Here is a 14,842-nt window from a genome sequence, read left to right on the forward strand (position 1 = left end):
ATCATATAACTTTCTAGGCCTCAATATCTCTATCTGTAAAATAGATAAGTTGGACTAAGGAATTTCTCAGATCCCTCCTATGATTCTATAGCTCAAAGACAGAGGTCAGGATTTTAGGATATTTTAAGAAATGGTGTCACTAAATTGCCACACTAAGCGTCCATCTTGTTCTTGAGTTGTGTTTTTATAAAAGATAAAAAGGCAAAGAGTCTTTTAAGAACATTTAGCCTAGAGAATAAAATTCCTTGAAAATTAAAATTGATGAAATGGAAAAGGAAGTACAAAAGCTAATTGAAGAAAACAACCCTTAAAAGTTAAAATTGGGCAAATGGAAGCTAATAATTCAATAAGACATCAAGAATCAATCAAATACACTCAAAAGAATGAAAAAATAGAAGAAAATGTAAAATATCTCTTGGGAAAAACAACTGATCTGGAAAATGGATCCAGAATAAACAATGTCAGTATCATTGGACTACCTGAAAGCCATAACCAAAAGAAGGCTCTTTCTAAAAATTATCAAGGCAAACTGTCCTGAGATCCTGGATCCAGCAGGTAGATAGGCATTAAAAAAAATCTGCCAATTTAGAGCTATAAGCCAAAAGAAAAAAAATACTGCAAGTGGCCAGAAAGAAATAATTCAAATATTAGGGAGTCACCATCAAGATTATATAGGAAAATTGGGAAAAGATAATTTGCTCTTGGTTAGGCTGAGCCAATATAATAAAAATGACAATTTTGCCTATTTCATTTATCCAGTGCCATACCAATCAAACTACCAAAAATATTTAATAGAACTAGAAAAAGTAACAACAAAATTAACCTCGAAGAACAAAAGGACAAGCATATCAAAATATAAAAAAAAGTGGTCTAGCAATATCAGATCTCAAACAATAATATAAAGTAGTAATTATCAAAACTATCTGATACTGTTGCTTCTTTCACAACTGTGACTGATATAGAAATATGTTTTACCTGATAGCATATGTATAACCTATATCAAATTGCTTACCATTCTTGGAATAGGGGAAAGGAGTGATGGTGGAAGAAAAACTTGAAACTCAAAATCTTGTAAAAAAAATAAATGTTAAAAATTGTGTTGACATGTAAAGGGGAGGAAATGAGATACTATTAATAAAATAATTAAATCTAGGGATTTTGATAGATTCCAGGCACTGTGAGCCAACTGAAACATGGTAGCCACAAAAAGCTAAGTCTATACTGGGCTTCAGTAAGGAAGGTATAGTGTCCAAAACAAAGGAGATAATTGCTCCCCTGTTCTATACTATAATCAAGGCATATTCATAGTTCTCTGTTCAAGTCTAGGTCCCTCATTTAAAAAAAAAATCTCTTTCTGTAGCATATCTAAAAAGGGTGATTAGAAGGGTGAAAAATTTAAGGTTATGCTGACCATAGACCTATTGAAGGAGTTGTGTGTTTTTAACCTGGAAAACAAAATCTTGAGTCTGTTCAAGTATTAGAAAGTTTGATATTTTGAAAAGGAATTAACCTAGGGAAAAAGCTAGAAGCTAACTGTGAAAGTTGTAAGCAGATAGATTTAGGCTCAATGGAAGGGAAAACTAATCATAATGAGTGCTATCCAAAAGTGGAAAGGGCTGCTTCGGTGGGTTATTTGGATTCCCTTTCATTATTGGTCTTCAAGCAGAGGTTGAACAACTGTTTTCAGGCAGAAGTGATTCTTGGTCAAATATGAGTGAAATGGGTAGAATGCCCACTTCTGATTCTTTCAAATAAAGTAAAGCACATATAAAGTAGCATGTGTGAGTACACACATACAAAAATACACGCACAATAAAACCAGAACAATGAAATGCACAACTACAATCATAAAAGAAAAAGTATATAAGAATGAATGGACAAAGAATCCTGATGGAGATTTAAGAAGTGACCAAAATATTTCAACTTTGTGAGTTAAATATAATTCATTTGAATGTAAATAATTATTAAGCAAATTTGTTTGCTTGGATTGTTATGTCAAAATTTTAATAAATTAAAAGGCCATGTGAAAATGTAAGAAGGGGAAGAGAGGCAGCTAGATGCGGACCCAAGTTCAAATCCTACCTCAGCTCTTAAAACTTACCATTTAGTAGTAGTTAAATGAGCAAATCACTTAATCCTAATTGCCTTGAAAAAAAAAATCAGGTAAGAATGTGGGAAGGGCCACCATTAGGAATTTGGCAGTTAGGTGGCTGAATAGGTAAAATTCTGTCTTGGTAGCTATGTGACCCCAGGCAAACAACTTGACCTCTCTATACCTCAGTTTCCTCATCTATAAAATGAGGATGTTCCATTTGCTGGCATATGATTTCCCTTTCAATTCTACATCTATGATTCTGTGAAAAGGAGAGACAACCATGGCTCCCACCACACCTGGAATCAATGTGTTCTCTTAGAATATAGGCTAATAACCTCCACTCTTCTTGATTCAAATGAAGCAAGACTGAGTATTTTCAAGAATTTTACTAGTAAACAGGAGGAAATAGAAGAAAACAAAATTGCCAGTGAATCTACAGAGGAGAGATTTCTATTCCTGAGGTAACTAAAGCCTAATCCCAGATTGATTTATCTGATATAGCATTAGGAATATTCTGCGTATTCTATGCCTCAATATTAAATCTCAGATCCTGGATCCTTCAGAGATGCATGGTGGTTTTTATTTCTTATTCTATGGGACCTTTTGGCAGACTATTGTCTAACTGCTAAGTTTTTTTTTTTTTTTTTTTGGTGGGGGGGTGAGACAATTGGGGTTAAGTTACTTGCTCAGGTTCACACAACTAATAAGTGTTAAGTATATGAGGCTGGATTTGAAGTCAGATTCTCCTGACTTCAGGCTGGTGCTCTATCCCCTGTATCATCTAACTGCCCCTGTTTCTTAATCTAATCTAGCCACACAGCATTATGGCAAATAATTCCATTGCTGGGATCTTTCTTCTTTATATCAGTTCCTTCCAAGAACCAAAGATAGGTTGTCTTCTTGTCCTGTTTCAAATCAATCTCTCTCTCTCTCTCTCTCTCTCTCTCTCTCTCTCTCTCTCTCTCTCTCTCACACACACACACACACACATACACACACACACAATTCGAGTTTCTGATCTGAGAGATGACTTCAAATCTAATATCATCAGAGCATACATGATTGCCATACTCTGATCTCTGATCAAGCTATTGCCACAACTAGAAAGGCAAGAGCAATTGACCTGGAGGATAGGAAGGCAACAGGAATTGCCAATAACCATGATGAGGGCATCAACCTGTTCCCTGGCCCCTGCAGAAGCAACCTCTGGCCATGCTATGAAAGTAAAATTAGCCCAAGTTTCCGGGACAATGTTTATGCTGCTAAACTGACTATAACAGATGACAAGGTGAGATCTGTATGTGACATCAGGGAAGTTCTAGGAAAATCTATGTAGTTGGGTAGCTCTTCCTGTTTATCTAAATATATATTCTCCTTTGTGGTATAGTAGGACCCTCATGATATGATCTCACAGAACTTTCTGGTAAGATTAGATCCCCTTGCAAACTCTAAGTCAAATCAGCCAGTCCTAATACTGAAGGTTTGGGGGTAAATGAAGATGAACTCCAGTTTACATAGGTACAAATCTTGTCCAAATTAGGCATTGCCCAATTAATATCCAGAAAGTCTCATGTAGGAAAAATTCCAGAACTATGAGGACAAAAGCCCATTGTTCTATTTTCCAAATAATCTTCTATTCATCATGCTGCCCATTGTCCTAGGAGCTCTCGGTCTGGTGTTCTTTGACCTCATATTTTATGTTCTTACCCATATTCTTACTCATTTTTGTCCTAAACCTTGCCAAAGCTTTTTCTGCCTGACTTCAAGATAGAAAATCTATCCAATTCTCTTTTTGTTTCTGTCTCTGTCATAGAAAGAGTGTTTTTTTTCAAGTTACACATGCTACCACTTAGAGAACCCATGGCAGAGACATGAGACATAACTGAGTCAGCCTAGATCCTTTGGACACAGGAGACTGTGTATCACAACCATACCAGTAGATTTTGTCAGAAATCTGCAGATAGGAAAATAGGTCTGCTTCCATTCCACTTAGGTCTTTGAGGTTAAAGGCTAAAATTATTCTATTGGTCCTTATAACAAGGTTGAGTTTGAACCAAAACTCTATCCATGGATCTGTAGTGAATACAGTTAATTATGAAAAAGCAAGAAATTTCATGTCTAGGTGGTGATTGGCTCATAAAAATAACAATGCTATGTCTAATATCTAGTTGACTGGCAGAAGTATAGCCCAAAATAAAGGACAAAGGAGTTTATGCCCTGAAGTTGGTAGAGGCCTCCATGGTTTCCTACCACACCCTATATTTAATATTGTTATGCCTCAGTTTCCCTGAATTATTTTGCTTCAGTTCCCTTGGTGGTAACCCCCCTTCCTGGACATTAGGACTGAGATAATTAGTGTTATGGACCAGAGCTCTGTATTTGAAACAAGGATTCTTACAAGGTGTTAAATCAGTGGAATAGATGAGACAAGGGTTATCTAGTTTAGCATGGTGCTTAATAGTTTTCTAGTTCAGTATGATTGATTTAATCTTACAACAAATAATGGTTTCCTAGGGATATAATGATTGGCTTATACTCAAAATAGAACATATAAAGCTGTGATAAACTCAGCCAGAGTCAGAGTCAGAGACAGACACAGAAGGGCTTGGAGAGAGACTCAGAAGGGCCAGACACAGTTTCAGAAGGGCCTCAGAGCCAGATTCATTCACTTCATCTCACAATACCATGGTAGCTGGCCTCCTGCACTTCTCCCACTGAGACCAAGGCCTGAAAGGCCTCAAAGAAAGCTAGCTCAGGCCCCAGGCAAGGAAACTAGATTGTGAAGGAAATAATAAAGGATTTGGACTTTAACACCTACTATTCTTGTGGTGATTACTGAAATGAAGGCTGCTACAAGACCTCCAGAAAACCACCAAGAACATTACAAATTAGGGCTGCAGAGCTCTGGTCACTTTGGCATTTCAAAAAGTCATAAACCTCAAATACTTAGACGGAACTCTCTACCTTTCTGGCCCAGACTTCCTGTCTCTTGCTTAACTAGCTTCTTCACTCCCATCTTATAAGAATTTATGATTCTTCCTTCTTCACCCTCAACCTGTCAGAATTAAAAAGTTATGATCCTTCCAGGAATTTCCACTCAACCAGTGCTCTACCTCACCTTTGCCTTTTTTTCCCCTGATTGCTGGAGCCTTATAAGTGTCTCTGGAATTACTTGCTTGGTTGCTGGATGCTTTGAGATAAGCGTCCCATCCAACCTGGCTGGCTATAGCTTCGCCAATCTAACTTCTCCAGTATTAAAATATTAAAAACCTCTAATCTCTGTCTTGCCTTAGTTTCTCCAGCATTGCAATATCCACAGACATGTTCTATGGGGAGAAATGATATTTGATTGCACAGCTTCACTATAATATACGTTCACAAATGGATGTGATATATGTGTTGGCCCATGACTACACTGACAAAGAAAGTTTAGATGAGGGAAAGCCTTGCTTCAATAAAAGGATGATTACATTAAATAAATTTTCCTTTGGGTGACAACTTTGATGATATGAACCTCCTTATATCATGTGTTATCTCCTGCCTTGCCTCCTGTTCCCTTAGGACTTCAGAGTAATTTCTATATTTTATGATATAATCCTTTGGTATGGCTTTATTCACCACTCTGAAATTCAATTTTTAATGGTTGTAAGTGATGAGATAAGTGGCAGTCAGAAAGTTTTAAAATATCCTTATGATCAGCACAGGTTTTCCATGAAAGAATTTATGAAACCCCAAATTATTAACTTGCAAAAATGAAAGTTTATTGTTGGACCGAAAGCCAGTCTTGCTAAAAGACTGACTTCCATAGTGGCAACGTCCTATTAGAGAAATGGAGTCCGGCACTGAGAAGAGAATGCCTTCTCAGTGGGCAGGGTCCTAACAGCTGAGGAAGCTACTTTGGGCCTCTGCAGAGTAAGTTTAGAAACTGCCCTTTAAAAAGAGTCTTGAGGCTTCAGGAAGCCAAGATTCTCATCCTAGATGCTTATCAGTATCCTGCCCAGATCTACTAGAATTAACAACACTTCAAAAATTATGCCCAAAAAATTATCAAATTGTGCATACCCTTTGATCCAGCAGTGTTTCTATTGGGCTTATATCCCAAAGAAATACTAAAGAAGGGAAAGGGACCTGTATGTGCCAAAATGTTTGTAGCAGCCCTGTTTGTAGTGGCCAGAAACTGGAAAATGAATGGATGCCCATCAATTGGAGAATGGCTGGGTAAATTGTGGTATATGAATGTTATGGAATATTATTGTTCTGTAAGAAATGACCAGCAGGATGAATACAGAGAGGACTGGCAAGACTTACATGAACTGATGCTAAGTGAAATGAGCAGAACCAGGAGATCATTATACACTTCGACAACGATATTGTATGAGGACATATTTTGATGGAAGTGGATTTCTTTGACAAAGAGACCTGAGTTTCAATTGATAAATGACGGACATAAGCAGCTACACCCAAAGAAAGAACACTGGGAAACGAATGTGAACTATCTGCATTTTTGTTTTTCTTCCCGGGTTATTTATACCTTCTGAATCCAATTCTCCCTATGCAACAAGAGAACTGTTCGGTTCTGCAAACATAGATTGTATCTAGGATATACTGCAACATATCCAACATATAAAGGACTGCTTGCCATCTGGGGGGGGGGGGGTAGAGGGAGGGAGGGGAAAAAAAATCGGAACAGAAATGAGTGTCAATATAAAGTAATTATTAAATAAAAAATTAAAAAAAAAAAAAAAGGCGTGCTTTTTGTCCAGGATTTCTAATTGAATCAAAGGCTCTGGCATCCCCAAAAGATAACTTATCTGGGAGGATATGCCTTCCCCAGGAGGGGCTGACACTCCAAAAGGGATCACAGATCAAAAGGGAACACTGTTTCAGAATGATAATCTTAAAGGGAACACAGCTAAAGTAAAGGGAACAATTTCCCTCCCCCTTCATAAGAACCAGTATAACATTAGACTTCTTCCTGCCAACATCGCACACAATTCCTTCTTTGACCTAGTCTTCTCTGATTCATGTAGCCCCTGGCCAAAATCAACTATCATGAGAGTCTCATGATCAAGTAACTTTTTCAAAGAGTCTCCAGTGAATCAAATTATATATATTTTAAGCTATATATTCTTTTTGAGTAACATTAGCATTTAACTTCTCAGTAAACACACATTCTTATCCTTTCCCAAATGTCTTTGATATGTATCTCCAAAACCCCTCATAGGCCTAGTGGAGTCTATACCATGTAGATTACTAAGCTTGGAATCTCTGAACCAATCTTCTACACTTAAGCATTCCTGACATACTCTCATTCTTAGCTAAACCCAATTTCTTGCTTATTCCTCTCTTATTTCCTCTTTTTCTTCTTGATTTGTTCAATCATTGGCAAATGCTAAACACTTTTTATAAGCTGACACATTTTCCTTTAGTAACTTTAAAGTTCTAATCCACAGAATCCTCTTCTCTCTGGAAACTCCATCTGGAATGCCATGAAAGCCATAGGAAATAGATGCCATCCCCTTGGCCTCTTCCTATAATTGGCTGGTTTGTCCTAGAATCAACTGTCTTTTATGTGTTTTCTTCCTCTATTAGAAGATGAGGTCCTTGAGGGTAAGGACAATTTCTTTCTCTATTTATATTTATATTTTCAGTGTTTGCACAGTACCTGGCACATGCTAGGTGCTTAATAAACCTAATTGATTTGTTGACAAGAACATAAAATATTTAAGTATACATATGTATGCACTTCTATAAGTCTATAAATTTTAGCTATCAAAAGATAATTACAAGATAGATCAATGGAATGTCCTAAACATAGCATACTTTGATTTCATAAGGCATGTGAAATTACTTCACATGATTTTGGGAGCCTAATATTGTGGAGGTAGGGAAAGGACCCCAAAAGTTGAGGTCATAGATGGGTGTCATGAGGTGTCTCAAAGAAATTTGCAGGCTTGAATCCATTTCCAATCAAGGGGCAAAGTTTATTGTAATTGTCATGCCATTGAAGCAGTCTAAATTCCAAGAGAATTTAACAAAGAAACAAAAGCAAGAAGACACATTTATCTAGTTCTTCATGTTATAGATATATTAATTTTATGGCCTAAGAGGTAGAACCAAGAAGTGGTCTCAAAAATTTGGTTATCACTGACCAACAGATTATCCATCTGACAGTCAACAATGAACTGAGGACTGGTCTATTCACTGTTATCTCGGGAGTTTGATTTATGAGACTATCCTGAGGCCAGAAGACTTTGGAATCAGATAGATTATTAGAACAGAAGCCCCCTATAGTCAGGGGATCTTAAAATTATTACTGTTTCCCCTAAAAGCTATATTACATCAATATTAAGAAACAGGAGCTGAATGATAGTATGATTAAGAGATTTTGTGACTTACTAGAGCCAAAAAATGCCTATCATCAGATGGATGTCCACTCAAAAGCAGATCAATCAGTTGATAAATAAACACTTATTAATTATCATATGAAACAGAGAGCTGAGTCTGGAGTCAGAAAGATCTGAATTTAACTCCAACATTTAATTAATTATGTGATCTTTGGTCAAGTCTATCCACACAAGCTTCCTCAATTATAAAGTGGGAGTAATTATAGCATCATCTCTCGTGTTTAGTAGAATATCTAATACATAATAGGTCCTTAATAAATGATTATTCCCTTCATCTTTCTTCCCTTTATATCCCCAGGACTTAGTACAGTGACTTACATATAATAAATACTTAATAAATGTTTGTTAAATTCCTTCAGTATTTAATTTGATTAATTTGGCAAATGTAAGGGGAAAAGAACTTGGAAACTTGCTCTGCTCCCAATTGTCTGTGTGACATTGGATAAGTAATTTCACCTCTCTGAGCCCCAGTATTCTCAAAGAAAAAATGAAAGATTACATCAAATGATCTCTAAACCCCCTTTCATTTTGAACATTGTATGATTCTGAATCAGGTACTAAGAAGGCAGCAATAGCAATCTGAGTTTGAAAAGTCAGGGACAGAAGTTACTGCATTCACACAGGTCACTTGTCTATGATTGCCTCTGGTCCTGAAATGAAATGGTGGCAGATAGGTCTCAAGTGAAATAAAGATTCCTTCCCTGTCACCCCAATCCAGTTCAGAAAGACACTTTGAGTAAAGTACTCCACCCCCCAAAAAATAAGAAAACCACTAAGTCTGTAAAACAAAAAAACAACTTTTATCTTTATTACTTTTGTAATTCATTCGAAAATCTAATACTATTAAACCAAATTCATTTCACAGAAATTTTGTCCTTTAATAAATTCAACTTTGAAATGTTCAGTATATTGACAGAAGGAACATTGTATTTATGTGCTGTTGGCCAAAATACCAGTATACCAAAGTTCAGTCTATCTGTCCACTCGACACCCTCACTCAAAAAAGACTTGTAGAAAAATCTCTTCTGAATAGAGTTGATCCAGGTGAATGTAAGGAAATAAACATCAACACTTGATTCAAATTACAAGTTCAGTATTGTACTGTACAAACTCAACACTATGCATACTTAAAGCACATAGGTATACATAATGATATTATTGACAACTTAAAACATTTAGAATTCTAGACGTTCGTTTTGCATACTAATAGAAACTCATTTAACATAACAGACAAAAGTACAACTTAAACACATTTTTTAACTTGGAAGCTGTGATTTTGTTAGTTCAGGTGAATTTAAGGCAGTAAACATCAACATGATTCAAATTACAAGTTCAGTACTATATTGTACAAACTCAACACTATGGATACTTAAAGCACAAAAATTATTAATATTATTATTGACAACTAAAACATAAGGATTCTAGATTTTCATTTTGCTTACTTATAGAGATTCATTTAACATAACAGGCAAAAGTAGAACTTATATACATTATTTAACTTGGAAGCTATGATTTTGTATTTTAAAAAATGAATCAGAGGGGATATTAGAACCAAGGATGACATTTTATATGTATTCCACCCAAAAAAGACCTCAAAAGAAATCTATCTTCTTCTATTCTATGTAACTAGACCTCCACCATGAATGTAAAGTTATTCTTAATAGTTTTATCAGAAATTCAGACCTTGCAAGTGAGGGTTTTTTTCCCCTGAGGCAAATGGGGTTAAGTGACTTGCCCAGGATGACATAGCTAGGAAGTGTTAAGTGTCTGAGATCTGATTTGAACTCCTGAATTTAGGGCTGGTGTGCTGTCCACTGTACCACCTAACTGCCTCCATGCTAGTGAATTTTAAATAAATTGGTTCAGCATAAGGTTCCTATAACTCATAAATTGTTTTTAAACTTAAAGCAAAAGGACCTAGATCTAAGGCATTCAACCTTTATGATGAAGACAGACCTCTAGTGCTTATTTCAGGTAGCATGTGGGCTATAACGAACCTTTTCATCTTTAATTCTTGGGTCTAGAAACTCTGGGAGATCTTATACAATATAAGGATATAAGATGCAAAGAACCCTTTTGTTAAGATTATCGGCCATTTAGCCAGACTAGAACTTTTCAAGCAAATTATCTGTTATTCTACTAGAAGGATGCCAGATTGCCACAGAAAATCCTCTGTTTAAATTTAATCTATGAAAATGACATTGCCTGGAAGCCACCAAATACTACAACAGAGGGCTGATAAAAGTGGGTGAAGCTACAGCAATTCTGAGTATTATTTCCTATCAAGATGATACTGAAGTAGCAGATATGGTTAGATAAATTTGAAGGAACAAGTTCGGTTTCTGTGACAGTTCAATTGTTTTAGGGAAACAGATTATATTTATCAAGGTCTCGAAGTACCATTTAATCTTTTTGCGCTTCAGAGAAATAATATAGAAATATCCCCTTGACTCTGCTTGATAGACAAGTAGATGCACAGAAGGAAATGAGTAAATAAGAGAGCACTAGTAGAAAATAAAAGATACTTAAGCCCTTCCTAAGTTATATCCTGGCATTGCTAAAATATTTGAAGTCAGAGCAATATTATAGCATTGCAGAACTACCCAGTATTTTCAAAGTTCTTAGGTATAGTTCAAGTATTTCCCCTTATTTTCCTGTGGGTGTATTTCAAGCTTCTAGGATGTTTGCTAAATACAGTAAATTGGATTCCACAGGAAAAAAAAGAGGTAGTCTGTCAGTGATATGAAGATAAGTGCTAGATGTTTTCCTTAGAAAAGAGTCCATAGCATTGGATTCATTCTTATTTTGTCTCTTTTTAAGGTGGATGCGTTTATTTTTGTCTGAGGCCAAAAATCCCATGAGCAAAACATGTCTGCTCTGAACAGGGCCCTGTTATCCCAACCTGTTGAAAAATGATTGACATATATAGTCGCTAGAATCCATGTATATAGTAAACCAAATGAATTCAAAACCCCGAGTTGAATAAGAATACAGAATTTCAAGTAGGCAGAGTTGACTTGTGTGCTTCTCCGTTGGACACCTGAGTTTCAGATTAGGTGCTCATGCCTGTAATGCAAATTTAGAATTAGTCATAAAGAGACCACCATTTGCCAGACTTCTATTTAATGAACTACCTAATGGAATGTTCTTTCTCTATCCTTTCAACTATCCAAATCTTGCCCATCTTTCAAGATCTATCTCAAATCTGACCTCCTTATTGATTCTAGGAGCTAGAAGGGACCTTAGAATCAATATAGTTCAACCAAGTGTATATCACAAATGAGGAGACTAAGATCTTCAAAAAGCCTTCCCCAACCACCTTATCCCACATTTCTGTGACTTTCAGTTTTTGGAACTGCAGATATCTGTGCCCTTCATTTGGCATTTAATGATATACTATCCAAAAGGAAATGCAAATTTCTTGAGTGGAGGAATTATTTCATTTTTGTGTTCATAGCCCAATCACTTAGTAGCATACTGACACATAGTAGTCTCTTAATAAGTGCTAATATATTAACAAATCATAAATGTTTATTGACTATTATGATAAATACTTATCCTAAAATCTTAATGAATGTTTATTTATTACATATTAAATGACTGATTACTAGCTGGCAATCTTCTGGGTCTGAAGGGCACTGTCCTAGAAGCTCTTCTGGATTAAGAAAAAAATATATTTCCTATTACGCTTACATTCCATTACCTTCTTTCAAGTTTTTTTTTCTTTTTAATTCTTGTACTTATATCCTTAATGTAGAATGATGACATGAAGTCTAGTTTTCAGGGCTCCTGGTATGGGAACCAAAAATATGATCAGATTTAGGTTTGGGGGTTCCCTTTTATAGGGAACCAAATGATAAGCTCTAGATTTAGGGACCAAAATGAGATTAGTATTTCTGGTGGTCAAGGAGTTAAATGATGAGGTCTAGTGTCAGTTTCAGGGTTCAGGGAACCAAATGGAGAGGTTTGGCTCCCCTGCACCCCCTTGGGATTCCATGCAAGGGTAGGGAGTTTTAGGGAACCCCCTTCTGGTGCCAGAGGGATTCTGTGTAAAGGAATTTACAAACCTGAAAACCTAGATTGATAAAAGAAGTTTATCCCATCAATTGGAGAATGGTTGAGTAAATTGTGGTATATGAATGTTATGGAATATTATTGTTCTGTAAGAAATGACCAGCAGGATGAATATAGAGAGGACTGGCAAGACTTACATGAACTGATGCTAAGTGAAATGAGCAGAACCAGGAGATCATTATATACCTCAATAACGATACTGTATGAGGATGTAGTCTGATGGAAGTGGATCTCTTCGACATAGAGATCTAACTCAGTTTCAACTGATCAAAGATGGACAGAAGCAGCTACACCCAAAGAAAGAACACTGGGAAATGAATATAAACTGCTGAATCCAATTCTCCCTGTGCAACAAGAGAACTGTTTAGTTCTGCACACATATATTGTATCTAGGATATACTGTAATCTATTTAACACATATAGGACTGCTTGCCATCTGGGGGAGGGGGTGGAGGGAGAGAGGGGAAAAATCAGAACAGAAGCGAGTGCAAGGGATAATGTTGTAAAAAATTACCCTGGCATGGGTTCTGTCAATAAAAAGTTATTTAAAAAAATAAAATAAAAGATAAAAGAGGTTTATTATGGGGATTAGGAAGTAAGGCTCAAAATCCTAACAGAGAGGCATAAAGTCTTGTTAGGGAAATAGGTGAGGATAAAGAGAGGATAAGAGAGCACTGGAAAATAATATTCTCCAGTGGGCAGAGGCCTTCTTGGCATAGTAAGCATGGCATAGCTGACATATCTAGAACCTCTACAAAGAAATGAGTTTTTAATTGCCATTTTTATAAGGAGGTCTTTGGCTGCAAGCTGGGTTTCAGCTTGAGCTGAATTTGAATAGAATTGAATGAGTTTCTTTAATTGAATAGGGTTGGAATTCTTTTGCTCTGGAATGAACCAACTCCACCTAAATAACAGAATGAAGCTGTTTATCTTGTTTCTCTTGGGCAGGGTTCCTTACTGAGGCAGAGTCCAAGGAGAATTTCTCCTTCAAGGAGTTTTAAAGTTTCAAGGTCCCTTCTCCATATAGCATAGTACCTGATACATAGTAATTGCTCAGTAAATACTGAGTTTATTAATTGAAAATGAATTGTTATCTGAATCTACATTCCAATTTTTTTCTTTAGAACCCAGAAAATGCAGTGCCAATCAGTGATTATGAGTAATATCTAAATAGAGCTGAGCTTGGGATACCCATGGTTGAGGGAAAACACTTAAAAAATTAAATTGTTATCCCTTCCAGCTCTTGGACTATTGTCCAATTATTTCTAAGGCCTTTTCTTAGATGGTTTCATGTCATTGTTCCTTTCCCAAAGTCAGTAGGATAATTGCAAAACTGGTAAAGTATGCTGCTCTATCACTAGATCATCCCCACCTCCCTCATATTTGCTCTCCCTCCTCACTCTAATCCTGGAGATTTCTGAGCTTTTAAACTAACAATGAAGAATTCAATTCAAAGAACTATCATAGACACAACTTCTGAGTGGTTTTTTTTTTTTCCCTCAAATAGTAAAATGAGAGCAAACTTCAATTGTATAGAAATTCTTGCTTCTATCAAACTTGCTAAAATCAATCCAAGCAGAAAGGGACCTTTACTCTGAAAAGAAAGCATAAATATTTAGATCCTAATACTCCAATCATTAATTAAATCCCTAAATTAAGACCCACCTTTGAATCCAGGGTTTTTAGCTGCAGTCACTGCTGCCATAGGCATGTATTCGCTATTAGTTTCATGCAAAAGAGATTGACTTTGGCTCATCTGAAAAGAAAGAGCATCCTATTAACAACATGAGTAGTTACTTTGTTTCCTAACTTCTGCCTTCCAGCTTTGTTCTCCACCTTTCTTTTCCTATTTGTTATAAATCCTTGCCAGATTCTGGGCAAATAATTCAACTTTTATGTGTCCCAAGAAACTCCTTTGAATTTTTCTAAATCATAGCTCTGTATTGGTATTTGGGGTAGGAAAAAAAAATTGTCACAGCTTATGAAATCGTGAATCCTTAGAGTGGGTCCCAAAGTTTTAGGAGCATCAAGTCAAGCTTTTAGAACAGACAGTAAAGTGAGTCAGTAAAGAACACATGGAAAGAGTTATAAATTGTGTGACTTTGAGTAAGTTATTTAACATCCACAAAATGACAACTCTCTTGCACTTTATAGATGACACAGAAATGGAATGGAATTATCATTAAGGTTTCTATATCTCTTAAGAACTTTGGAATCGATTATTTATTGGGAGATACAACATAGCCTGCTCTCATCAGAGAAGATG

General features: G+C 36.1%; 1 protein-coding gene across 1 annotated transcript in view; it reads right to left on the reverse strand.

Annotated features, from left to right (window-relative positions):
- Positions 1-9,283: 9,283 nt before the first annotated feature.
- The window catches only part of ICOS (inducible T cell costimulator), a 37,933-nt gene continuing 32,374 nt past the window's right edge, over positions 9,284-14,842 (reverse strand). Inside the window, exons 4-5 of the mRNA XM_051983754.1 lie at positions 14,242-14,332; positions 9,284-11,568 (exon numbers count right to left, since the gene is read on the reverse strand). Coding sequence (XP_051839714.1) covers positions 11,555-11,568; positions 14,242-14,332 — 105 coding nt within the window. The 3' untranslated portion in view covers positions 9,284-11,554. The remainder of the gene's footprint in view (positions 11,569-14,241; positions 14,333-14,842) is intronic.

This window comes from Antechinus flavipes, chromosome 3 (assembly GCF_016432865.1).
Source record: "Antechinus flavipes isolate AdamAnt ecotype Samford, QLD, Australia chromosome 3, AdamAnt_v2, whole genome shotgun sequence".
Taxonomy (NCBI): domain Eukaryota; kingdom Metazoa; phylum Chordata; class Mammalia; order Dasyuromorphia; family Dasyuridae; genus Antechinus; species Antechinus flavipes.